Raw genomic sequence first — 27,066 nt, 5'->3', positions numbered from 1 at the left:
TTGATTCAAGACATCTTAAGTAAGCCCCTTAAACTCTTAGGGGTTACGGAGACAATGATGGGACACTCAAAAACAGCTACTAAGCAGCTACTTTATATAATTTGTACACAACTGTTTCCGTTACTTTATGATGAGTTTTAAAATGAATAAGACATCCCTCCTATTTGCCTCAGGTATGTTATGAACCAAACTCGGTTGTTTCATCATCAATTACAGACAAATTTGCCACGGGGAAAGGGGAACAACAAAACAAAAAACTGTTTACTGTTTATTACATTTATGACAGTTTTAAATGAGTCAAGTTTGGTAAAAATTTATAAATAAAAATATCACATTCACAACCAAATATACAGTCAAGCCAAAGATGTCAAAATTAGTTACTTTAAATCTATTCAAAAGTAACAAATAAAAGGAACAACATTTACATCAAACTCAATACAGACAATGATTACAATCATCAATCATAAAACTGGTATAACCAAAAATACACAAATAATAAATATCCGCAGCCTAAATATCCAAATTTATAAAACAATTATTACCAACAATCAATTATTATCTGTAATAATAGTTCACAAACCTCTTAGTGAAAAACTGAACATCTCCCAAGAGATGTCAAGTACATACATGACGGCAAACAGGTAACAACTATGCTGTTAAAAACATAAGCTGTCTGGATGCAATGAAAAATTACTAAACTCTACATACAAAAAAATAAGCCCACCGGGAAAGGAGTGCGCTCTCAACAAGGGAACAATCGTTCCATACACAAAAAGCACTAAAACCTGACTATAGGAGAGGTTACAACTCTGAATCATCATAAAACTACTTTATCTGGCCTAATGTTTATAACTATAATATTATTATCTCTTATATGTATCTACATAAGTACATACCTACACAGTACATGTTTACATATGCATGCATAAACATTACTGTAAACATATATGGATATACAGTATACTGTACATATACTGTAATATAATTACATATATGTACAGTAAACACCCCGGATTTGCGTTCTCACAATTTGCGGAATTTTCTGTGGAACCTATCTATAAATTATTCATGGGAAAACTCACCCATTCGCGGAGTTTTTCGTAGACCAATAGTATTCTGTATTTTCATATTATTTTCATGACTAAATACTGTACTGTGCCTACATATACATTTTATGATAAAATAATGATTTACAGTACTAATTTTCAAATATTAATATTAAGTTTAATAGGATTAAATAATAAACCTTAAATAAAAATCATAATTCTCTCTCTCTCCCTCTCTCTTTCTCCTTTCCTTTCCCAGTTCTCTCTCTCTCTCTTACTGAGATAAGAGAAGTTTTATACATATGTAATATGTATGTTTATTTGTTTTGTATGATAAATGATTTACTAATTTTCAAACATTAATATTAATGTAAACATAGCAAAATATCAATTCATTAAAGAAAATACAGTGAATTATTAAGATTTTAGTTCAATCCCTGATCTTTTTAATGTATTCGACTTGGGGAGAGGGATGAAGGATTAACTGTCATCTCTCTCTCTCTCTCTCTCTCTCTTTCTATCTACTAGATTGTTCTTTGTATTTCATCTCTCTCTCTCTCACTGAGACAGACTTTTTATGCATATGTAACATATATGTTTTAAATACTGTAGTTTTATAGATAAATGTGATGTTACTTAGTTATTAATTTTTTCATATTTTCCATTCTATAACTAGAACATTTATGCATTTCTACAGTAAATTACGTAAAATTTTAGAAGAAAACATATCAATTCCCAGTCTTCTCTGAAGCTTGGAACAAGGGAGGTGTAATCTACCTGTCAATTTATCTTGACATACTGACCGTGAAGGGTAGAAAATGTTGTCCACTTGGTGATCAAATAGTATGTTGCCCACTTGGATACTGAAAAATCTCTTTCTCTCTCACACACCAAAGGATACTCAAAATGTGAGAGATGGATGAATGGATAGATAGATAGACAGGCAAAGTGGTTGACAGAAAGATATACTCTCTCCTCTCTCTCTCTCTCTGTCATTGGATGGAAGGGTTAGAAGTACATACGTATATATTCTTAAGGGTAAAACGTTCAAGATGACTTTGAAATGATATTAATAATATCACTTCCAAGATTAACACAGTAACAGGATAATAGTTTAAGGTATATATGATGTAGGATGCTAGTTTAAGGTATACACTTGGTTAACAAATTCATCTTCGGCAAAAGGAAGTGAAAGTGGAGCAATGTGAGCTATGCACCACTTAAATACTAAAGGAGAATCAACCAAATCATGGTTGAAACCCCTAAAGCCTAAATGGAGGAACTAAGATGCAAGAAAACAGCAATCTATGGACAATGCCGGTGAGGTGAAAAAAACGCCAGAGAAGGTGACATGCCATGGAACGTCAGCAATGGCTTCACAGAGTGCCAGAAGTAAGTACCAGATGGAGTGAACGGGTGCTGGATATCTGGGTAGGGAAGGTATAGGATTCTTGCATGACGTCAACACGTAAACGTGGCAACAGTGGTGGCATGACAACAGTCGGTGCCATCCGCACAACACTTAGAAGGCGATTGCTGAGAGGCGAGCACTTTTCTATCACCATGCTAATTCACTCTAGATAAGTAAGCGGTGAAAGAGGAAGAGCCGCTATTATGAAAAGGAGTACTGTAATTGTCACAGGGTGACGAACACGAGGCGACAGAGGGGAAAGGAAATGTTGGTATCCCTAAGTAATTCTACCAGTTCACACACATCACTATCTCTCTCCCCAAAATGGACTACGAGTGAGCCAGCGAACAGAAGTGCCAAACGACGGCTGAAAGAGGTGGCATGGGGAACACACCTTGGTCTCGAGACCTGCCATGGTCCCCTGTCCACAGAGAAGACTAATGGACCCAGGGGGAAAATGAAAAAGATCAAGCACTATTGGGAGGTGGGGGGGGGGGGCTAATAAGTAGGCTAATTGCGATACCTGAAAAAATTTTCATCTTCTCACCAGATCACATTCATAATCTTTGTGTCAAGAAAACCACACTCGTGCCCCAACAGCTAGGCTAACATAACATTTGTTTTCTAAAAGCTCTCTCCTATACAGCCTAATGCGTTCATCTCTCCTAGTTGTGGATGAACAGGAAACAAGCACAATACTGTCAAGAATGTAAACATTCCAACGCCACCTGGTAGGAAACAGGTGATTACAAAGACAGTCCTGGCGGGTTAGCCAAGCGTTACTTTTTCTTTTTATTTTGCATGCCGATCGCACCTACAGGCGCAAAGATATAAGCTAACTTTAACACCAGGTAAGACTAATTCCAAATACTAATTGACATTTTACATCCATAACTGAGGGTTTACTGTAAATGGCCACTTCCAGTATGAATTCTCATATTATTATGGTCTTGTCTTTCAGAGACCAGCAGGTTCAAAACAAAATAAAAATCAACTGGGCTGGAATGACTGACGTGAGGTGACAAGGAGAGAAGGAGTTTCACAAAACCACAAAATACAGCCTTAAGATTAATTTATTGTACAAACTAATTTACATCATATACACGTGAGTCAGGTCCAGGAGAGGAAACACTTAAAATGACCTATTAAATAAACATTACAAACAACAGCAGTAACAGAAAACTCATGTAATTAAATCTTCAATAATCAATAAACAATTCACAGACAGCATAATACAGTACCATAGATAGTACACTAGCAGCATAAAATAAAAGTTAAGTATACCTTAGTTTCACCAGACCACGGAGCTGATTAACAGCTCTCCTAGAGAGGGCTGGCCCGAAGGATTAGACTTATTTTACGTGGCTAGGAACCAGTTGGTTACCTAGCAACGGGACCTACAGCTTAATTGTGGAATCCGAACCACATTATACCGAGAAATGAATTTCTATCACCTGCAATAAATTCCTCTAATTCTTCACTGGCCGGCCGGAGAACCGAACGCGGGCCCAGCACAGGGCTAGCCGAGAACGATATCGACCGGTCCAAAGAGGAACTATTAAAAACAGTCAGCATAATCAATAACACATGAGTAGTAAAATAAATATTACAGCATGAATACAAATTCAAGCAGCATAATAAATATCACCCAAGCAGCACACCACAAAAATAAACAAAAATAGTCAAGACGGTCACCACCGTCAGCGAGGATGCAGACAAACGGACGAACACGGTCGAGGCATCGAGACAGCCACTGGCTGCGGAACAGGAACGCATCCACAAGGCAGACAGCCCCGATCGAGTCATCAAGACAGCCAATTGCTGCCGAAGGAACAAATCCTCACACAGATGACCAACGACGGTTGAGCCATCGAAACATCCTCAGAAAACTGCGCCTACTGACATCACCCTCAAGGCGATCCTCAGAAAACTGCTGCTGCTGTGTTTTCGACAGACCATTGTCGAGAACCTGCCAATCTGCTTTCCAAAACCTGACTTGCTGCTGCCCTGGACCTGACTGACGCTGTCAGAGTCACCGAGACAAACGTCAACTCCTTCCACAAAGATAAACAACTTACAGGAAACGAGGTAACAACCCACCCAGGGAACAATCAGCAAACGACTGTCCTCACACACATGAATTATAAGATATTTCCTGGAATATGCATTCCCACATTTTTGCACATGAATGGCTTAATAAGTTTCAAGTATGAATTCTCATGTCTTGTAAGAGTAATTTTAGTGGAAAACACCTTCACATATTTCCTTGCACATAAAAGGCTTTTCTCCAGTATGACTTATCTATGTCTTGTAAGACAGTGTTTCCTTGAAAATGCCTTCCAGTATGAATTCTCATATGCTGTGTAAGATGATTTTTCATGGAAAATGCTTTTCCACATTCCTTGCACATGAATGGCTTCTCTCCACTATGAATTCTCATATGATGTTTAAGATGATTTTTCATGGAAAATGCCTTTCCACATTCCTTGCACATGAATGGCTTCTCTCCGGTATGAATTCTCATATGCTGTGTAAGATGATTTTTCAAGGAAAATGCTTTTCCACATTTCTTGCACAAGAATGGCTTCTCTCCGGTATGAATTCTCATATGATGTTTAAGATGATTTTTCATGGAAAATGCCTTTCCACATTCCTTGCACATGAATGGTTTCTCTCCGGTATGAATTCTCATATGCTGTGTAAGATAATTTTTCATGGAAAATACTTTTCCACATTCCTTGCACATGAATGGCTTCTCTCCAGTATGCATTCTCATGTGATTTATAAGATGATCTTTCACGGAAAATTCTTTTCCACATTCCTTGCACATGAATGGCTTCTCTCCAGTATGCATTCTCATGTGATTTATAAGATGATCTTTCACGGAAAATTCTTTTCCACATTCCTTGCACATGAATGGCTTATCTCCGGTAGGATTTGTGATATGATTTGCAAGATTAATTTTCTTGTAAAATGCCTTCTCACACTCAGTGGATCTGAAAGGCTTATCTCCATTGTGACTATTCCTTCTTTCTTGTGTTACCAGCTTTTTGCAAGTTAATGGGTCCTTTTCATTCACTACTGAATTCATTTCATATGGATATTCATCATCTTCATCAGACTCACAAACTACCTCTGGCTCTGCCTTGATGTCCCTCAATGGATCCAGAGACAAAAAGTCACCATTACCGGTTTGACTAAAGGCAGCCATGTCGTTGTTTTCTTGATTCATAAAAGGGTGCGATAATGCATCTGCAGTTTCACTTTTCATAGGAAATTCTGAAGAATGTTCTGGATTCATTCTTGGCATGTGTCCTTCAACATTCAAAACATTTGTTTCCCAATATGCTACAGTTGGTGCTGAATTCCTTTTATATGAATATTCATCACCTTCATTAGACTCAAAGAATACTTCTGGCTCTGCCTTGATGTCCATCAGTGGATCCCGAGACAAATAGTTACCATTATTCCTTTCACTAAAGGCAGCCATGTTGCCATTTTCTTGATTTATGGAAGGTAGCGATAATGCATCTTCAGTTTCACTCTCCAAAGGTAATAATTCTACAGAATGGTCTGGATTCATTTTAGCCTTTCGTCCTGTCCTGTAATGACAATGTATTCAATTGACAACTCTTAACACAAAATTGTTTACAAACAATTATGCAATAAATCTGTTATAAACTAAGTGCTATATCTTAAAGGACTGCAACCAGATTTTATTACTGATGTGTGAATCTAATATTCAGAACAGATTTTACTTGTTGTAATTTTTAAAGTAGGACTACATTAAGAGCTGCTATTGGTAATGTTCCATGTAGTACCATTAAACACACATGCACTCCCAAAATCTTGATGCTGCTCAAAACTGACGAAGGAAGGAAGGTTCTTCTGAGGGAGAATCTGAAATCAAAGAATGCAACACAGAGTTAGGAAGAATAATGCCAGAACTGAAGCAAAATAAATTTAATTCAGGTTCCTACAAAGGTCTCGGGGCAATTAACAAGGTGTACAGCATTTGACAATGCTATCCAAATATGGATAGAATCTAACCAAATGTTGTCCAGACACAGCATCAAAACATTCCTGAGGCAACAACAGATTCACAGTTAATACTGACTCCCACCCTCTCACATCTGTAAATGTTCTTAGCTTAACATTGTAGTATTACTTATGAACATATCCTCATTAACAAATCAAAGGCCCAGAATAGAAAATGCAAGAGAGCAGCGTAAGGAATTTTGTGGGTAACAGCTGGAAGGATATACAGTAAATGCTTATTAGAAAATGCAAGAGAGCAGCGTAAGAATTTTGTGGGTAACAGCTGGAAGGGTATACAGTAAATGCTTAATTATATGTGATCCAGTTATACATAACGCCATATTACCCACACATGCAGTAGACAAATAAGAAAAAATAGTAAGGGTGGATTGAGTAGTAATTTCAAGGGAGATGAAAGTTTTCAAATGAGTTTCACTGATTGTTACTGTAGACACAATACATGCCATCACCAAGCACTTCTTCTTTTGGCCTGACGAACAAAGAGGGATGGTCGAGACGGGAGATATGATATATGTTTTGGTTTGTATAACTAAGAAAACTTCACATTACAGTATTTCCTTGATTACTGCATTTGCATACGCACTCTTTGCAACTTGGCAGTATGCACATTTAACTCCAGCCCACCAAAATCTACATGAATGTATACATGCACAAATAAAAATGAATTCAGCAAAAAGCCTTTTGGTTTTCGATGCTGCAAGGGTGGAAAAATGCGAAGGAAATGCTGTTAAAAGTTCATCTAGCCTACTAAGGGGTACTTTGAAGGGATAGACAAGGGTACAGGTACAGGGGGCACCCGCTAGATCGCGGTTCAACATTTGCGACTTCAGCTAGCTGCAGGTTTTCTGTGGAACGCACCTCCAAAATTATCGCGGAAAATTCACTAATTCATGGATTTTTTCGTGCCAATATTCACAAAAGTCACCACTGCTGGTTCCACTAACGGCAGCCATGTTGCTGTTTTCTTGATTTATGGGTGTGATAATGCATCTTCAGTTTCACTTTTCAATGGAAATTCTGAAGAATGTTCTGGATTCATTCTTGGCATGTGTCCTTCAACATTCGAAACATTTTTTCCCAATATGCTATAGTTGGTGAACCTTTTTCAGTGAGTGCTGAATTCCTTTTATATGAACATTCATCATCTTCATTAGGCTCACAAACAGCCGTTTCCCTGATGTAAACATATCTCAGTTCACCTCTCTCTCTCTCTCTCTCTCTCTCTCTCCATGATGACACACTATTGGCTGGGGGGGTTGGAAGTAGCCAATCACACAGCAGGGTACCAGCTTTCTTCAATGCTGACTGATTTGTAGCACAACAAGCTATTGGCTGGAATTGGGCAACTCAGAGCTTTCACTAGTGTATTAAACATTTTTAATTGTATGTATTTTTGTTATTTGCAACTCAGATGATGAAGAGTTTTGATAGAAATTCATTTCTCGCTATAATGTGGTTGATTCCACAACTAGTGCTAAGTAACCAATTGGTTCTTAAACATTTTTAATAGGAGAGCTGTTAATCAGCTAGTGGTCTTTTTCTTACTCTCTCTCTCTCTCTCTCTCTCTCTCTCTCTCTCTCTCTCTCTCTCTCTCTCTCTCTCTCTCAATGAAATATGAATCACTGTATCAGAAACTAAAACTAAAACTCCAAAAAAATGGTAATGTTGTAAGGTGACTTTGAAATATTAAAGTGTTTCAGGATGAAAGTTTAAGGTATATTTGGTGTCTGAACTATTAAAATAAGAGGCAGTTACAAACGTTTTAGTTTAACACGTTGACTGCGATGTGCTCCTTATGTGGTTCACACAAGACTCTCTCAATGAGCGGCATGTACCATAAGTGGTACATTTACTTAGAATTATATATATTTTTAAGTACAATAAATTTAATCAAAAAGGCTTTATTTTCATTAAAACAATATTGTAGTATATGGAAAAACAAATAACTTGACTTAGAGCATTAATTAAATACTTTATTACTGTATATAGTACTTGCATGATGGCAAAAGGGCAAATACTTTTGTACTCTTTTTTATTTTCCAACACCAGAAAAATTGAAAAAAATTCATACAAGATCAAGAAAATGTTGTTATTTTCATTGTATATTATATTGGTAAGGAATCAAAAGAAAATAACTATATACTTGTAATTTTTTTACTTCTGAAAAATCAAAAAATCAAATCTTTCCAATGTCAAGCTTTATGCTAAGAAAACTGTGTAACACTTAAGAGTACAAAAATAAACACAATACTTTTTCTGTTGGGCTTCTGCAATGGATGGAATAAAAATAAAAATCCTGAAATTTCCCTACATTCTTCGAACAGAATGTTTCAAGATGAGACAAGGAAAGGTTTATCAACGCAATTCTCACAGTACGTGTTCGCTCTGCTTCCTTCTGTTCGAGCAACAGCACTTCACTCATTCTGCGAGAGCATCTCACGACTGGAATGACAGCACTTTTTTGTTTTGGCTTTGGGCCCCTCCGGTAGGTTCCATCAGAGAGTGTTCAGGTCATCGCCTTTCAATTTCCAAATGCCTTGCGACTAGCTTTGCAATACCTGTCTGTCTTCCTCTCTCTGTTTTCACACAAAGTAAAGGACCTAGCGTCGAAAGGCCTCGCAGCACTTCAGTGTTTCCGTTTCCTTGGTGGATTTTATCTTTATTTATGTATTCATCACATTCCATATTTTCGTGATTCAGTTATACATATATATATATATATGTATATATATACAGACATATATATACTGTACATATATATAATATATATATATATATATATATATATATATATATATATATATATATATATATATATATATATATATATATATATATATATATATATATATATATATATATATATATATATATATATATGTATATATATATATATATATATATATTACTAAAAGGACCTCATTCAAACTGGATGGTATCTAATGGAGTTTTTATTCAGAAAGTTACAAGCTTTCTTGGACAAACAGTCCACATTATCAAGTATCCGTACAATGAGCAGACGCGTAGTCCGGCTGTATTTATATCTGTGTGCTGGGTACTTTTAATCCTATAATCGCCTAGCTCCTCCTGTGTGACCCCACCCCTCGTGATCTTGGTCTTTCGCTGCTCCCTTCTTCTAGGTGTCCGTTTCCGTAGCGTTCTCTTGCATTTTTCTTCGTTTCCTTGCTACTGTTGGCGTATACGATTTTTCTAGATATGCTGTCTTCAAAGCCGTTTCCGGTGTTCCCTGCCATCGTGTTGTTGGCGCAAGTCATGAAGGCGTTCTGTACAACCAGTCTAGATGTTTTGTTGGTGTCGCTGTACAGAAAACTCATATTTTCCCAGTCTATTCTGTGATCATTTTCCCAACAGTGTTTGGCAACTGCCGACGTCTGATTATAATGCCTTATGTTCTGCAGATGCTGTTTGCTTCGCTCTTTACATGATTTGCCAGTTTCGCCATAATACCCTTCTTCACAGTCTAGACACACTGCCATATAAACCCCCCTCTAATCTCTTCCCCCTCTACCGACTTTTTGTTTCTAACTATTTTATTCCTAATGGTGTTTTTGTAGCTGCCTATCATTTTGAAATTATTTAACTTTCTGTTGATGGGTGCAATAAGAGTTGTTGTCCGGGACTGTAATTATTTTCTTTCCTACCAAATGTTCCGTTTCTATCCTTTCCCTCTCCCCAAAATAGTTTTTCCTTGCTTTGATGTGTGCCCACTCCCACCAATACTTAGGGTAGCCTAATCTCCTAAAACTCTCCCTCAGGTAATCCAGCTCTTCGTTTAAAAATTCAGGAATGCAAATCCTATAAGCTCTGATGGCCAACCATGTCATTAATCCTATTTTCATTTCTTTCCTATGACTGGAGAACCTATGTATGTACGAATTGGTGTGTGTCTTCTTCCTATATACCTTGAATTTTAACTTCTCCCCTTCCCTCTTGACCAGGACATCCAAGAAAGGAATTTCTCCCTCCTTCTCTTCTTCTATTGTGAACTTGATGCGTTCATTTAGTTTATTTATGTTTTCTAAAAACTTGTGTAGATCTTCCCTTTCTCCCTTGTAAATATTCAAGATGTCATCCACATATCTTACCCATTTTAAGATATTTAAGTTCCCTTTATTTGCTTCGCCCACCTCTTCCTTTTCAAACCATTCCATAAGGATATTGGCTAGAATTGGTGAAAGACTTGAACCCATGGCCACGCCATTTTTTTGTATGTAATGGTTTTCGCCCCACTTGAAAACATCAACGCTGAGGGCCGCTGTTAGCAGTTTTATTAAAACGTCATGATCTACGTCGCATGTATAAACCCCTTCCTCCATATTCTTTTTTATTATTGCCGTCGTCGTCTTTACTGGTACGTTAGCGAACAGGGAAGTTACATCCAAACTTGCAAATTTACAGTCTTTTACGTTAATTTTGGATAATTCGTCTATCAGGTTCATGTTATGTTTCAAATGCCCTTCGGATACTAAGCCTACCCATTTTCCCATTATGTTGGAAAGAAATTTCTCCAGCCTCCTCTGCGGTGATCTCGTCGATGCCACGATCGGTCTTAGCGGGCACCCTTCCTTGCGGATCTTAGGGCTACAATAAATATATGGGATCTCTGGAATTTCCACTGATTTTACTCTATGTTCTAATTCTTTTCTCTTGGTTTTGTCGTGGATTTTTGTCAACGCTGCCCTTACTTTTTTGTTAAAATTGCACTGTACCCGCCTAATGTCCGGTTTTTTGTTGCAAGCCTCATATGTGTTTTCATCGTTTAGCAGTTGTTCTAACTTAGTCTCGTATTCTACGGCACCCATTACTACAAACGCCCCCAACCCCCCTTTTGTCTGCCTTACAAATCTTTAAGTCCTTGTATTTTCCCAACCTATCAAGGGTTTTGTGAGTTTTTATTGTACCATACATGTATGGTAGTGATGGAGAGGTCACACACAACTTCTTTATAAGGCTTTCATTACCTTTTAACAGGTTTTTCACTTTCTTATTGAAACCACTATTCACATTTTCTATCGGGTTCTTATTTAATTCTGTTTATGTGCTATCATCACCTAAAGGATTTTGCATTTTTTCTATATATTCACTTTTATTTAAAATTAGAAGAGCGCCTGATTTATCTGCTTTTGTCATGTGTATATTTTTATCTTTTTTCAGTTCACTGACAGCAACCATAAATCTTTTGGGGGCGTTTGTGGTGTCTGATTTTTTCATACTTCCATAAATCACTCCCTTAACTATGTTCACTTCTTCATTCGTTAAATCACTATATTTTTCCAAATTGCACAGTCCTTTAGTTATTTCCACACTGTTCCTTCCGCCAGGAGATAAAGCAAAGTTTAAACCGTAGCCTAAGGCACTAGTTACATTTCTATCCAGCTGTTTGTTTGATAAATTGACAACACATTCATGACTGGCGTTGTTGGTCCAAGGGCTTCTTTTAATCAACAGTTTCATTTTATTATCGTGTTTACGTTTCAGTTTCCGATACACTTGATTCCTCATCTTCACATGACAATATTCACGGAGGGAATCTCTCCAATCTGGTGGTATTGAGGCTTCAAAATGTCGTCTTTTTCTCGTGAGGTCTTCAAAATTCTTTTTGGTTTCCAATGTTTTGATGTTGATATGTTTTTCCAATATGGCACGCTGCATTTCACCGAAGGGTTGGTCTTCTAATTTCAGCAAGGAATTGGTTATCATCGATCTTGGTATCACTTGTTCATCCCGACATTCGCGTAAAAACCGCAGGTGTTCCTTGTTGGCATGAGCTTGCGTGAGGGCGTCGGCAAATTCTCTGACGGCATATTCCAAGATGGGGAAAAGAACACAGAAAGATCGGAAGGAGCGCGTGGTATCCATTGATGATTATTATCACTTTTGTACGTGATTCATTTATCACACATTACCACAGGTGAAAAATAAGAGGCGGGGTGTAGGTCCTGACCGGTTTCGACTTTATTTCCAAGCCATTGACAAAGGACTGATACAGAGTATGAGAAGTCACAGATATATATACTACAAGAACAGTACTGACGAACATACACAACCGTTAGAGACTACATATCCCCACTCAGGCTGGTGTCGAGGTAGGAGTGGCCTTTAAAACTCATTTGGCTAAAAATCATAATATACTCTCAGGGGACAATGCTGATAAACAAACCATACGCCACCTCAGATCAGTTGGTTCCGCATCATACAAGCTAGCGAAGTACTTAGTGGATATTCTCAACCCATTAGTAGGTACCATCTCAAATGCAAATATCACGAATAATGTGGACCTGATTAATAAACTAAATAGTGTACAGATTAATAGTGAATCCAGGCTTGTAAGTTTTGACGTAGTATCACTATTCACAAAGGTGCCAATTGATGATCTGATGGCGTTTTTATCTGAACTGTTAAGAGAACACACAGCTGGATATCCCATTTTCTAAAAGTACTTTAATTGAACTGACTAAATTATGTGTAAAAGATTGTAAATTTGAATTTAATGGTAAATTTTACTCACAAAATTTTGGTATGGCAATGGGAAACCCTCTATCCCCAGTATTAAGTGACTTATATATGGAATTTTTTGAAAAGAAGATATTAAACAACATAATCCCACGTAATGTAACATGGTTTAGGTATGTTGACGACATAATTTGTGTATGGCCAGGGAACCAAGATTTAAATACCTTTTTTGCCAAGTTAAATCAATTAGTACCATCAATTAAATTCACGATGGAAATGGAAAATGATGGGTGCTTACCGTTTTTGGATGTCCTCCTACGAAGAAATAGTAATGGGTTTAAATATGGTGTGCATAGAAAACCCACTAATATTTCTTCCTATGTGCATTTCTATTCTGGACAAAGCAATAAGGTTAAAAAGTCAGTGTTTTCATCTATGTTTTTAAGAGCATTACGGGTATGTAGCCCTGAATATACAGATAAGATTAGGAACGCAGGCAAGAAATTGAAATATCCTGATAGTGTATTAAACAGTGCATTTGAAGCGGCAAAAAAGACTATGTATCAAAACCAGAAAGAACCTTGCAACACAAAAAATTTGCTTGTTTTGCCTTATAATAATAATATGAAAGATATCCCTCATCTTCTTAAGAATTTTGATGTTAATGTCGCATTTAAGAACAATAAAACAATGAAAAATGTACTTATCAAGAACTCCCCTGACAATACTAAAGGGTGTGTATATAAAATTCTGTGTAAGTCTTGTGACAACTTTTATATTGGCCAAACTGGGAAAGCACTGGAAAAAAGAATTGAACAGCATAAGAAATGTGTGAGATATGCACAGGGGAACAGTGGTATATTTGTACATTTAGTGAGAACAATCATGCTATCAACTGGGAAGGGGCAAAAAGGATTGTATATTCTAATAATGCACTGGAAAGGAATATCATTGAATCTAGCTTTATAAAAGAAAGTTACAGCCATAATATGAATATCAGTCAAGGGATGTATAAACTTGATCCTTTAATATCAAAAGAAATTTGTAAATTGTTTAAACTTCAAGGTAGGCAGTAGAGATGTATGAAAATAGGATTATCATATTTGTAAACACAGTACGAGGGTAGTAGTGTTAATGAGTTTCCAAACTCCGCCTCCGTGACACCTGTCAGGTGTGGATCTGAGGTGGCATATGGTTTGTTTATCAGCATTGTCCCCTGAGAGTATATTGTGATTTTTAGCCAAATGAGTTTTAAAGGCCACTCCTACCTCGACACTGGCCTGAGTGGGGATATGTAGTCTCTAATGGTTGAGTAGGTTTGTCAGTACTGTTCTTGTAGTATATATATTTGTGATTTCTCATATTCTGTATCAGTCCTTCGTCAATGGCTTGGAAATAAAGTTCAAAACCCTACACCCTGGTCAGGACCTACACCGTTTCTTATTTTTCACCTGTGGTAATGAGTGATAAATGAATCATGTACAAAAGTGATAAATGAATATATATATATATATATAAAAGTGATAATAATTATATATATATATATATATATATATATATATATATATATATATATATATATATATATATATATATATGTGTGTGTGTGTGTGTGTGTGTGTGTGTGAAACTACCTCTAGTCTTCTTAGAAACGTTCCGACGTAAGATATCATCTGCTATTGAATAATTCTCTGTTACACACTTTTTGTACGATTCACTTTTCTCACCTCCTTTTAGCGTCTCTAGTATTTTGCTCAACTTTTCATCTTGCATTTGTTCTCTTGGCAGAACATCATGACTCCAGTCTAAGTCATCTGCAGAATTATCTGATAAATCTGAGGTGATTTGATTTTCTTTAGCAACATTGACATTAACAGACTGTAATGTCAATATATCGTCATCGGATCCAGAAAGATTATGTGTATGAGACGGCACTCAGTTCCTGGATAATGCATCAGCAATTATCTTAAAGTCTTGCTAGGAACATACCCTATTTTAGCACCAAAATCTTGTATTATCGTATGCCATCTCATCCTTTTTGTACTGAAATTAAAACCTTTAAAGAAGTCACAGAGAGGTTTGTGATCTGTCAATACATTAAACTCATAGCCATATATGATATATTTAAAATTGCAAAAGGAATTTACAATGGCAGGGGCTTATTTGGCTATAAGGTTAATGTGTTGACAGATCACAAACTTCTTTGTGACTTCTTTAAAGGTTTTAATTTCAGTCCCAAAAGGACAAGATGGCATATGATAATACAAGATTTTTGTACTAAAATAGGGTATGTTCCTAGCAAGACTAATATAATTGCTGATGCATTATCCAGGAACCCAGTGCCGTTTCATACACATAATCCTTCTGGATTTGATGATGATATATTGACGTCACAGTCTGTTAATGTATATGTTACTAAAGAGAATCAAATAACCTCAGATTTATCAGATAATTCTGCAGATGGCTTAGACTGGAGTCATGATCTTCTGCTAAGAGAACAATTGCAAGATGAAAAGTTGAGCAAAATAATAGAAACACTAAAAGGAGATGAGAAAAGTGAAGCATATAAAAAGTGTTAACAGAGAATTATTCAATAGTAGATGACATCTTACGTCGGAACGCTCCTAGGAAGACTAGAAGTAGCCTCCACATTAACACAAATCAGGTAGTTATCCCAAAGAAACTAAAACCCGTCGTGGTAAAATGGTTACACACAAATAAAATGAATGTGCATCCTGGTTTCTCTACCATGCTTGCTAAATCATGAAACATGTTATACTGGACTTCAATGTCCGTGGATTTCCATAATCACATTAAACCTTGCAAGGTTTGTTGTAAGAATAAAGGTTAAGAAAATGTTAGCTTTAGGTACTCATCCCATACCACAGACACCATTTGAGACGGTGCATGTAGACTTCCTTACAGCCTTTTATGAAACCCAAAGGGGTAATAAACACTAACTAGTTGCTTTAGATGCTTTAACGAGATTTCTAGAGATCTATCCTTTAAAGAGTAAAACAGCGCAATAGTGTGCTAAGGCCTCTTATGAGGGTTTTATATGCTGAAATGGTATACCTAATATTTTGGTTTCAGACTAAAGTGGTGAGTTCAATAATGCTTTCCTAGTTCCATTGTGTTCATTCTTAGATATAAAAAAGATTAATACATTGGTCTATCATCCTGAATCTAATGGGCTGGTAGAAAGGGTGAACCATAAAATTTTGGATATACTTAAGGTTACCATAATCGGTATGGACCCTAACTGGGATTTAGCAATTCCAACAGTAGTGTGTACAATTAATACTGCCTATCATTTCCCAAATAAAGATGACTCCTATGAAGCTGTTTATGGAATCAGAATGAGGTCGCCTTTTGATGTGTTGCAATCCACAGAGGCTACACCTGACCCATTAAAAAATGCTGTTGATGTTAGCAAAGTGAGGTTTGACATATATACTTTATAAGTTAAGTCTACCTTAGTTTAACCAGACCACTGAGCTGATTAACAGCTCTCCTAGAAAGGGCTGGCCCCAAGGATTAGATTTATTTTACATGGCTAAGAACCAATTGGTTACCTCGCAACGGGACCTACAGCTTATTGTGGAATCCGAACCACATTATAGTGAGAAATGAATTTCTATCACCAGAAACAAATTCCTCTTATTCTTCATTGGCCGGTCGGAGAATCGAACTCGTGGCCAGCAGAGTGCTAGCTGAGAACGGAACCCCAGGCCCCATGAGGAACTTATATATACTTTATAAACAGTTATCAAATGCTAATGTTGTTATGAAAAGAGATCATGACAAAAATGGCAATAACTTAGAAACCTTATGCAGTTGGTGACAAATTTATGTGAAGATTAATGTTAGGAAAGGATTAAACTATAAATTAACCCCAATATTTGATGGTCCATTCCAAGTTCTGAGTTGTTGTTAGCCCAATAGGTTGAAAAGGTTAGGAATTTGAGTAATCCAAATGATGAACGAATAGTTCATGTTTCACAAGTTCGTGCATAATACGAAAAATAATCATTATGTTTGAAAATGTCCTTACAATTAACCTTCATACTGTTTGCTTTTTGCAAATTATCACAATAATTTTTCTTACAATACATTTACAAGTTGATTTTATTTTACAGGTTCCATCATGAAGCCTGCTTATTTCCTCATAATTATGTGTACAGTGGGCAAGGTCGCTTTTCCACGGAGAAGTTCCACTTTTTCAATAGGGCCTGGGGCAGTGGTTGAAATAACTGTAGTCTTCTCTTCGTACACTAAGACTCTAGTGATGGAAGTGACTATGGACGCAGTTTTCCTGACTGAAGATAATATACTCAGATTGCATTAAGACTTGGTTTTGTTTCAGGAGAATCTAGAATCCATAGGAATGAAAGATTTTACACTTAATCACACAGGACCTATTTCGCTGGCATGGCTGAACTTTTTTTTTAATGAAGTTATTGTTAAATTAGCAGACACAAGAATTAGAGTTAATGAGGTTTTGAAATGGTCTATCCCACACGATGTAGTAGAACGTAGAAACTCGCTTCTGTTTGCTGCACTTAGCGGTTAGGCATTTTTGGTTCTTCAGTAAGTATAGGTCTTGGAATAGCAAACTCGGTTGAGTTAAAAGGCTGAAAAACATAAAATTGAGATGCTTGAACATGAACAAGATGTGATTGTCTCTCAGTTGCATGAACAGTTGCAGACTACTAACAACTTAGTAGATGAATTAAATGGTGCTACAAGTCTTTTACAAGACATGGGTGATACTCAGTTACCAGTAACCACTTTGTCTTATTACTGTACGAGAATAAAACAGATGTATGATAAGAGCATAACTTTTGAAGAAAAACTCTTATCATAACTTTTGAATATAAAACTAAAGATTACATTGAAGCTATAACGTTGGCAGTCAAAGGAGTTTTATAACCGCATTTGATGCCTATAAAGGACTTGCTGCAGATTATCTATAATGCTCGTGACAGAATGGGTTGGAGGCTGTTAGTTGAACCGCACAGACTTGAGTTTTAGTATAGTTTAATTTCTGTGAAGGTTGAACAGGGCACAATATTAATCTCTATTCCCTTTAATCCTAATAGATTCAGGGCTTCCGCTATTCCAAAGGTATCCAATTATAGGGCATTAGTTTTGTTGTCAAGGTCTGAAAACATATACGCAGTTGTATATGACGATGACAAACATACACTGAATTCTAAGATTTGCTCAGTAGACTCTTTTGTCTTCCAAGACGTTAAAATCCATTTGTCTCTACTGCAACTAGTTCTCAATGGGACTTTCTTGTTGGGAGGAGATCGTTGCCTAGTTGGTTATCATGATTTTGAGGCTAATACCCTGTACATACTTACACAAGCTGACAAATGGCTCAACAGTTCTCTAGAGGTGAGAGGCATTCTGCATGTCCTGTCCAAGGGGCATGGTGCCAAAAGCCAATATCGGTCTGCTAGTGGATGGATGCAACACTACACTGGGGAAATACAAGAATTTTGGAATGACGACTCTGTCACGTGGATATCATTACAGGCAGTCCCCGGTTAACAGCAGGGTTGGTTAATGGCGATCCGGTTTTATGGCGCTTGTCTAGCGACAAAAATCTGCAATTTTCGGCACCGAAAATAGCTGATTTCTGCTTATCGGCGCCGATAATTGGGTATTGGCGCCAATACATACCTAACAGAGGCGCCGATAACCGAAAATCGGCACTTTCTGGTGCCGATAAGCCCGAAAATCACCGAAAAAGTGCCGGAAATCGCCAATTTTCGGTTATCATCACACCCCCAGAACGGAACACCCACCGATAACCGAGGACTGCCTGTACTTCATGAATTCCACGTGGGATTTTGCAACTGTTACAATGGAAATGCCACTTTTTACCAGTTAACTTCACACAGTTACGGATGCTGGGAGTCCAGTCCTCCAATTTCACGAATCTGGCGTAAAGTCTGACATGGCAGTGCTAATCTTGGGTACCGCTGCACTGCTGACAGCTTTCATGGGTGCTGTTGGACCGAAAAGTTGGACTGTCCGACATTTCTGGCCAAAGGAGTGCTGCATTTAGTCAACCAGTCTTTCAGTTTACCTAATCTCACGATGGCCACATGGGTTAGCATTCTTTTAGGGCAGTGACGAAGAATTGAGTTTTGACAGAAAAGAATTTGACGCAGTGTGTGGTTTGCCTGAACATATAGTACAGTATTATAGGTCATGTCCTTTCCAATAGTAAAGTAACATGCACAGTACTGCATGTATATATCTATGTCTTATGGGCAGACTCATACAAATATATACTTTATGATGTGCCCAATTATGTTTTAGGTACCGTGTGTACTCAATTATCTTATCACATATACCTGTACCTTGATATCAGTGTGCAGTATTAATCGCCGTTTTATTACACGTTTAAGAAACAGTATATTTTCAGAATTCCTAATTAACATATTGTGTGTTCATACATAATGATTAATGTTGGTATTCCAACATACTGGGTTTATGTGATATCTCATATACATTTAACGTGGTAATAGTTTACAATTATCAATGAATGCATGCTCTGATGATTTTATATTTTTAGCATTATTTTCAAAATTACATAATCTGAGAACTTTTATATCGTGTGGTCTCAATTTCAGTCTCCATTAATATGTAATGTTCGTCTTTCTCGCGACTTGCTGAATGTTACAAGTTGCATGTCTGCCATTTTGATTGTTAACAGTTGTATGTTGGAGCATACAAGGGCGTGACAGAGCAAATATTTAGTGAATACATCTACACATAAATCTTTCCTAACTATGATACGGTGATGATGAAGTTGTGGGGAGTGAGACGAGTCAAGACGTTGTTGTTATGATGAGACAGTGTTATCTAAACCAGCCCTGGACAGAAGCAAAAAGGTGTCGAAGGTCGTATGACTAGGCTGTTGACAGTTTATCGATTTCTATGTTTAATATTTATGACGATAAAATCAACATTTTATAGTGTGTAAAGTCGGAAACGACACTCGATCAATTAACGTCATGTTATGTATCACCACTTTCACGTTACTAACTGAAATCAATGTATGTATTTTATCTTTGTGAGTGCGTGTCTGTTAACACGCAAGTACGGGTGTCGCATTGTTTGCCGCTTGGGGGCCAGTGCAGGTTTTACAGTGTTCAGATACTCAGTTCTTGTAAGAAAACTCAAAAAATAAAAACATATTAGGAGAATGTGTTCTCATTTCTCAATTTTTAACCAACCTGTGAGACTTTTGAGGGAAGCCCTCACAATACAATTAGAGTCCCATATCGGGTTGTAAGCATTAAAATCACCTACTGTTAATGTAGGTTCCTTGGCACTGTTAAGTATATCTTTAAGCTTATCACACTCATAATTTTCATTAGGTTGGCTGTATAAATTACATAATTATTGTTTTTTATTCGTATTTTAATACTTGATATTTGCAAGTCAGTAAAGTTTACATGTACTTTTTCATAACATACTTTGTCACGTACATACATGGCTGTTCCTAAATTTCCCTCTTCTCTCTAGATGTAGATCTAGGGTATATTTCCAATTGTTGATAATGTTTTGTTGACATGTTGTAAACATATCATTAGTTCATATTCCCTTAGTAATCGTTGTATTTCTCCCAAATGTAATCTGGTCTGCAGACCACTGACCTTCCATTGTATAATATAATTATTATTGAAAATATTGCGTTAGTGTGTTCAAGTGTTAGTTTCTTTTTGTGGATCACCAATTTGCATTTTTTCTGAAGTTTCATTTACATTTATTTGTTTTTCTTTATAACATATTAGGTGTCCAATGCACATACAGCCCTTTTCATGAATGTCTAAACTAGTACTGTAGTTTCTTTATTACTGTATTCTATAAAATTTTGTATAATGTTTGTTAAACTGTCTTTTGTTATGCTTCTGTTCTCGTTACACAATTCGATGAAACATCCACGTTTTCATGTGTCGTTTTATCGTTTACTCTTGCTGCACCAATTGTTGGTGATGGCGTAATCTCTTCTCCCTTCACATATCATTCTTGTCAATGGTTTGTTCCTCCACTATTTCTGTGATATTTAGGGCAATTGCTTCCATTGGTTTTATTATTATTTTAGAATTCAAAAGTATATTCTTATCATCTTTTGGTCAAGTCCTTTCTTCGGGTCTCCCGTCTTTGGTTCAACTGATGTTTCTCAAACAACAGTTGGTTTTTTGGTCTTGGGTGGAGTTCTCTGTAAAGACCTCTTTTCATCTTTAGCGTCTAGTTCACTATACCTTTCTTCTAATATTCCTGTGGTGTGGTACATGTATCGTCTTCTGGTGCTTCCGTTTCTCTTAACATCTCAAATGAATCTGAACAAATATTTGCATGCGTTTCTAAAGTTTTTTGCCTTGCTAGTTTCTTCTTGCAAAGTGGTTATTCTTCCTTGAGATTTATCTATCAAGGTTTTGCTACTCTTATCTCTTTCCATTATTGTTTCACTGTTTGATCACATTATAGTAGAAAACGTTAGTTTCCTAGCAGGATCATGCATTCCTCTAGCTTTTAATTCTAATTAGGCTTCTTTTATAGGCAATTGTGTTCTCTCCCGAGGGAATTTTAATTCTGTATTGTATAAATAATGCATAGACTCCTTAGACTTTGCATGGTGATTCTGTCCACAGTTCAAACATTTCGGTTCGCCACACCTCCACTGCGTGGTATGTTTGTCAGATCCACAATACGCACATATAGATATATTTCGGCAATTTTTCCTTGCATGTCCATACTTACTACAGCTTTGGCACTGTAGTGGTCTTGGAACATACAGTCTCAGTTCTCCATTTTGGCTCCATGGTTTTAATTTTTAAGGGTAATTCTTGGCCTTCAAATTTTATCTTTGCTATTCTCAGTGATCTTCCGTTACTCCGTCTACTGGCTATTTTGTATATTTTGCAATCTTGTACAATGTTGTACCTTTTTTAAGGGAATCCAGCAATATGCTTTTTTCTATTGGTTCTTCATCATTATCGGGGAGTACTATGGTACCGTGCACGCTGTTCATTTTGTCATGCTTTTTTTATATGTACCTTTATATCATCAATATTTTTTATAGTTAAGTAATTTTCTGTTTGATTTTTTTGTCGTGGTTTCTATCAACCACATCTGGTCTTTTATTTGTCTGAATGACATTTCAATAATTGAATGTTGGTTCAGCAGAAAGTTTTCTAAATTCAATGCTGATATTTTCTCCTCTGTTTCTAAGGTCAGGAATCTTGACCAACTTCCACTCCCAAAGAAGGAGTCAAAGTGAGTCAAGGTTGGGTCAAGATATTTGCTTTTTTTTGGGTTTGCTATAGGGTACCAGTGTAATTACATTAGGATTTTTATTTGACTTTTCCAGAGAAAAGTTGTCAGAGGAAGTTCCAGTGGTTGTCAACTGTGCCGAGTCATCACCATCAAAGGGCCCAGGGGTACTTAAATCCTTATGGTCACTATTCATAAAGATTGGACACATAAATAAAAAAATCTAAATATATAAAAAAAAAAATAAAAAACCTGAAAACCCTATAAAGATATCATCAGCCTTTCATGGCATTTATTCTTCTACCAATGGCACAAGTGAGAACCGACTCCGAAATGTCCGCCTCTCTACCCCACCCCACAGGGGATGGCACAACAGGATTAGAGTGGCCCAAATGTAAGCCAAACCCACTTGCTAGGATAGAGAGCATTACAAGAATACAATCATCCCCACCCTAATCATGTTATGGGCAAACCGGATAGAATGCCGAGAGCCCTATCCCCAGAACCAGACCCCCTTGGAATCCACGGTCCAGCTCTAAAGAATAGTTCTGCCCTTGAGCTGTCAATCTGAAACTCGTAGGTCTGAACATTATCAGGCAGCTGATGGTCCTACCACAATTCCCACTATTTAGATTCGGATATAAACCGAATCCCAGCTATGATATCTTTTCCTATTTAACAGGTCCAATAAATTTGAGCAAAAGTGGAAAATTCCACAAAAATTAATCCAAACAAATGTATCATTATATGTCGTTGGACTTCTCCTAATGCATTCTCATTAATAATCCATTTATATTCCTTTGAATTATATAACGATTGAATGGTGCAATATGAGAGTGGTCAAATTACTCTAAATTTTTCCAGCTGATATTTTTTTGAAATTCGTTAGAAGTTAATTTGTAATTTTGTAGGTCTTGACTCATTTTTTTGTTGTAGTTTGAATCTGACTTTCGCTGACTGTTACATTTTTACTGTCTTGATTTAATTTTTCCATTTTGAGATTATCTACAACACTGAAATGTCTTTCTTTGTCATATTCTAAGTGTTCAATACGCATGCAACCTTCTTCACTTGATTGGATGCTTGTTTTTCCCTGATTCCTATACCTCACGAAATTTCTTAAGGTGTTGGTTAGGCTTTCTTGAGTTATAGTTTGATTTTTGTGGCACACTGCTGCAAAGCATTTACTACAACCACATGTATCTTCGCGTTCTTTAGTTCCCTTCTTGTTTTTCTTGTGGTGTCTATAATTGGTGATGGGTGAATTTCTTTTGCTTTCATAGTTCTTCTTTGGAGGAGTGGTAGAGCTTTCGACTGGCACGCCATTGGCCCAGCGTTCGACTCTCCGAGCCGCCAAAGAAGAATTAGAGGAATTTATTTCTGGCGATAGAAATTCATTTCTCGTCATAATGTGGTTCGGATTCCACAATAAGCTGTAGGTCCCGTTGCTAGGTAACCAGTAGGTTCTTAGCCACGTAAAAATAAGTCTAATCCTTCGGGCCAGCCCTAGGAGAGCTGTTAACCAGCTCAGTGGTCTGGTTAAACTAAGATATACTTCACTTAACTTTTGCTTTCATCGTAGTTATCTATATTTGGGTTTTCCGTTTCATCTGAATTTTGTGAGTCTGCTCCCAGAGGTATTATTGTTACAATGGGAGACAGTGGAACATTTGATTTCACGTTCTGTTTCTGAACTTTAGCTTCTGGTGAGATTGGTGGGGTCTTATCTAGTTGCCTCTTCAGAGTTGTGTTATCGGTTTTATCACATTTTTGTGATTTTAGTTCTTCTTTGTCTCTAATGTCATTATTCATATCTATTTCTGGTGAAGAGGTTAACCTATTATCCATTGTGATAATGTCATTGTTGTATGAAATCTCTTTGGAAGAGCCCCTTTGATCATGCATTTTATTGGTGTTATTTCTTTATTTGATTATGAAGTATCTGCATACCTAAATTTCTTAGCGGAGTCATTCAATCCTCTCATTTTTAGTTCTAACTTTGCTTCCCTGATCGACATTCCAGTTCATTCTTGTAGTAATTCAAGTTCAGTATTTGTAAATACAGAATGCACGTTTTAGATCGGGCATGATGTTCTAGGCCACAATTTATGCATTTTGGTTGGCCACAGTCCCAGTGTGTTTTATGTTCTTGCAAAATGCAACGGGCACATTTGGGAAAATTTCTGCATTTAATGGCTGTATGACCATATTTGCAACAGTTCTTGCATTGCATGGGTTTGGGAACATAAGGCCTTAATTCCCTATTTAATCCCAGTATTTTAACTTTCAAGGTCAAGGTTTGGCCACTGAACTTTATTTTTGCTATTTCGACTGATTTATTTTTGTCTTTCCTGCTTGGGACCTCATATATTTCGCAGTCTTTTCTGTAATGAATCTAAAAACATTGATTTGTTTTGTATTTCTTCTTCTAGATTTGGCAACATCACTGTGCCTTGTACACTATTCATAGTATCATGCCTTGTACACTATTCATGGTATCATGCCCTGTAAGGCCTTACATTTATGTTCTCTATATTTTTATTGTTTTGATAATTTTCTGACTGGATTCTAGTTGTTGTTTCAACCAACCATTCCCTTTTTTTAATTTGTCTTATGCTCATCTCTTGCGATGGGCATCGATTCAACAAGTAATTTTCCAATTTTAATAAGGATATATCTTGGTCAGCTTGTCAATCCAAAAACCTTGACCAGTTTGATTCTCCAAAGAGGGAATCAAAGTGAACCAAGGTTGAGTCAGGTCTGTATTTTCTTCTATTTACTCTTCTAGGCTCCAAAGTTGAAAAGTTTGAACTATTTTTTGTTCCTTTTTTTATTGGGGGCACAGGCACAGAAACATCTGGCTCAAGAGAGAACGGTTCCATTGTAACAATGCCAGGTCCTTTTTTTTTTACAAGGATACCTTTTTCTCGCATACGTCGTCAACATTTGGAGAATTTTCAATCTCCAAGGTGGGTGCAGAGGTCACCATCTGTGTCAAAACACATCAGAGGGGTGTAAGAGACCATACAATATTTCCGTCTTCTTCTCCCTAACCAATGTTGTCTCGATTTATATACAATCACCACTACTTGCATTGCCATGCAAGCATTCCAAGCATGTACTCATAATGTTCCACCGAATCTTCTGTATCAAACTATGTATGTTTCTGTTTGTGAAGACGCCAAACGTCTCCCCATTTCACATATATTATGCTACTGCATTGTATTCACTGATCTGTCTCGAATCTCATGCAATTGGCCATATGTAGAATTTCCTGGCCTTTCCACTGATATATGCTTTATCATTGTACGTTTATTATGTCTCTCACAATCACCACCTGTTTGTCTGTCAACAAACACAGATGTCCAAAACATTACCTCTGTTTTGCCGTCTGGATGCGGAAACTACTTTGCGGCTCGCACCAGCCAATTACTAGACTATTTCTACTATTCATAAAGATCGAATAATAATAATAGGAAAAAATAAAACAAAAATAAAATAAACCTGAAAACTTTGAAAAGATAACATTAGCCTTCATGGAGTTTATTCTTCCATTAATGGCACTAGCGAGAGCTGACTCCTAAATGTCCGCGCCTCTACCCTACGCCACAGGGGATGGCACAACATGATTAGAGTGGCCCAAGTGTAAGCCAAACCCGCTTGCTAGGAACGAGAATACTACAAGAATACACTCATCCCCACCCTAATCGTATTATAGGCAAACCAGATAGAATGCCGAGAGTCCTATCACCAGAGCCAGACCCACCTGGAATGTGTGGCCCAGCCCCACAAAATAGTTCCGTCCTTGAAATATCAATCTGATATCTCTCAGGTCCAAACATTATCGGGTAGTTGGTGATCCTACCACAGTTCCCACTATTTAGCTCCGGATAGAAAATCAATCCCAGCTATGATTTTTTTTCCTATTTATCAGGTCCAATAAATTTTACAAAAAAAGGAAAATTCCACAAAATTAGTCCACAGAAATATTTAATAATATATATATGACTCTTGGACTCAAACCCGAGGGACTCAAACCCGAGAACAAATTCCTGTGGTGGTCCCAAACAGAGGGGGCAAAACCACCTTACAACACAGCAAAATATCAATAAAATGTACGTACATTATGCGCAGTACAGTAGACGATGCACACAGTTACATTAGGCAAGAGAAAATGTGTGTCTGAATTACAGGGGATACTTAAAGAGTAACAGTTGTGGGTGGGTGCGTAACGTTGTAAGATGACTTTGAAATGATATTGGGGAGTTTTGGGATGACAGTTTGAGGCATATTTTTGTTTGAACTGTCAGGCTGGGCGATGAACTGTTAAAACAGGCAGTTCTAAGCATATTAGGGTGCATATACTTGAGTGTAGCAGTTGTAGGAGGGTAATGTAAGATGACTTTGTGTGTTTTGGGACAATGGTTTGGGGTGTATTTTTGTTTGAAATAATATTAAACTGTTGTAGTATGATAAAGGTATGTTTTTGTTTGAAGTATTAAATTAGGCAGTGAACAGTTAAAATAGGCAGTTATAAGCATTTTAGTTTAAGGGTTACAGGGTATTTGGCATTTATAAGCAGTCATAAGCGTTTTTAGAGGGGATTTTGCATTTCTGAGGTGGGTTCTGGAACCTAGGCTATCCCTGCAAAGAAAGTGGGGGTCTACTGTACATATAATTTAAGGACAATCGCTTATTGCAATTACTTCAATTTTATATCACTTACCTAGAGTTTGCTATTGAGGGAAATTAGCATGACACTGAAGAAAACACGT

At 37.0% G+C, this 27,066-nt stretch overlaps 1 protein-coding gene across 11 annotated transcripts in view; it reads right to left on the bottom strand.

Moving 5' to 3' along the window:
* Positions 1–27,066, bottom strand: part of LOC136835899 (zinc finger protein OZF-like) — a 124,888-nt gene that overhangs the window by 79,876 nt on the left and 17,946 nt on the right. For 6 of the 11 annotated variants that reach the window (XM_067099767.1, XM_067099766.1, XM_067099760.1 and 3 more), the window contains 2 exons: positions 27,018–27,066; positions 3,513–6,357 (listed from right to left, as the gene is read on the bottom strand). The exon at positions 27,018–27,066 is cut by the window's right edge and continues 34 nt beyond it. In XM_067099767.1, the coding sequence (XP_066955868.1) occupies positions 4,712–6,040 (1,329 nt within the window). In that variant the 5' untranslated portion in view covers positions 6,041–6,357; positions 27,018–27,066 and the 3' untranslated portion in view covers positions 3,513–4,711. Of the gene's footprint in view, positions 1–3,512; positions 6,358–9,455; positions 13,790–27,017 lie in introns of those variants that run through there. The other 5 variants (XR_010852277.1, XR_010852276.1, XR_010852274.1 and 2 more) reach the window with 3 other exon arrangements.

Source organism: Macrobrachium rosenbergii, chromosome 55, assembly GCF_040412425.1.
Source record: "Macrobrachium rosenbergii isolate ZJJX-2024 chromosome 55, ASM4041242v1, whole genome shotgun sequence".
NCBI lineage: Eukaryota > Metazoa > Arthropoda > Malacostraca > Decapoda > Palaemonidae > Macrobrachium > Macrobrachium rosenbergii.
The sequence above is the reverse complement of the archived record's forward strand: the minus strand, read 5'-3'. Positions and strand labels throughout refer to the sequence as shown.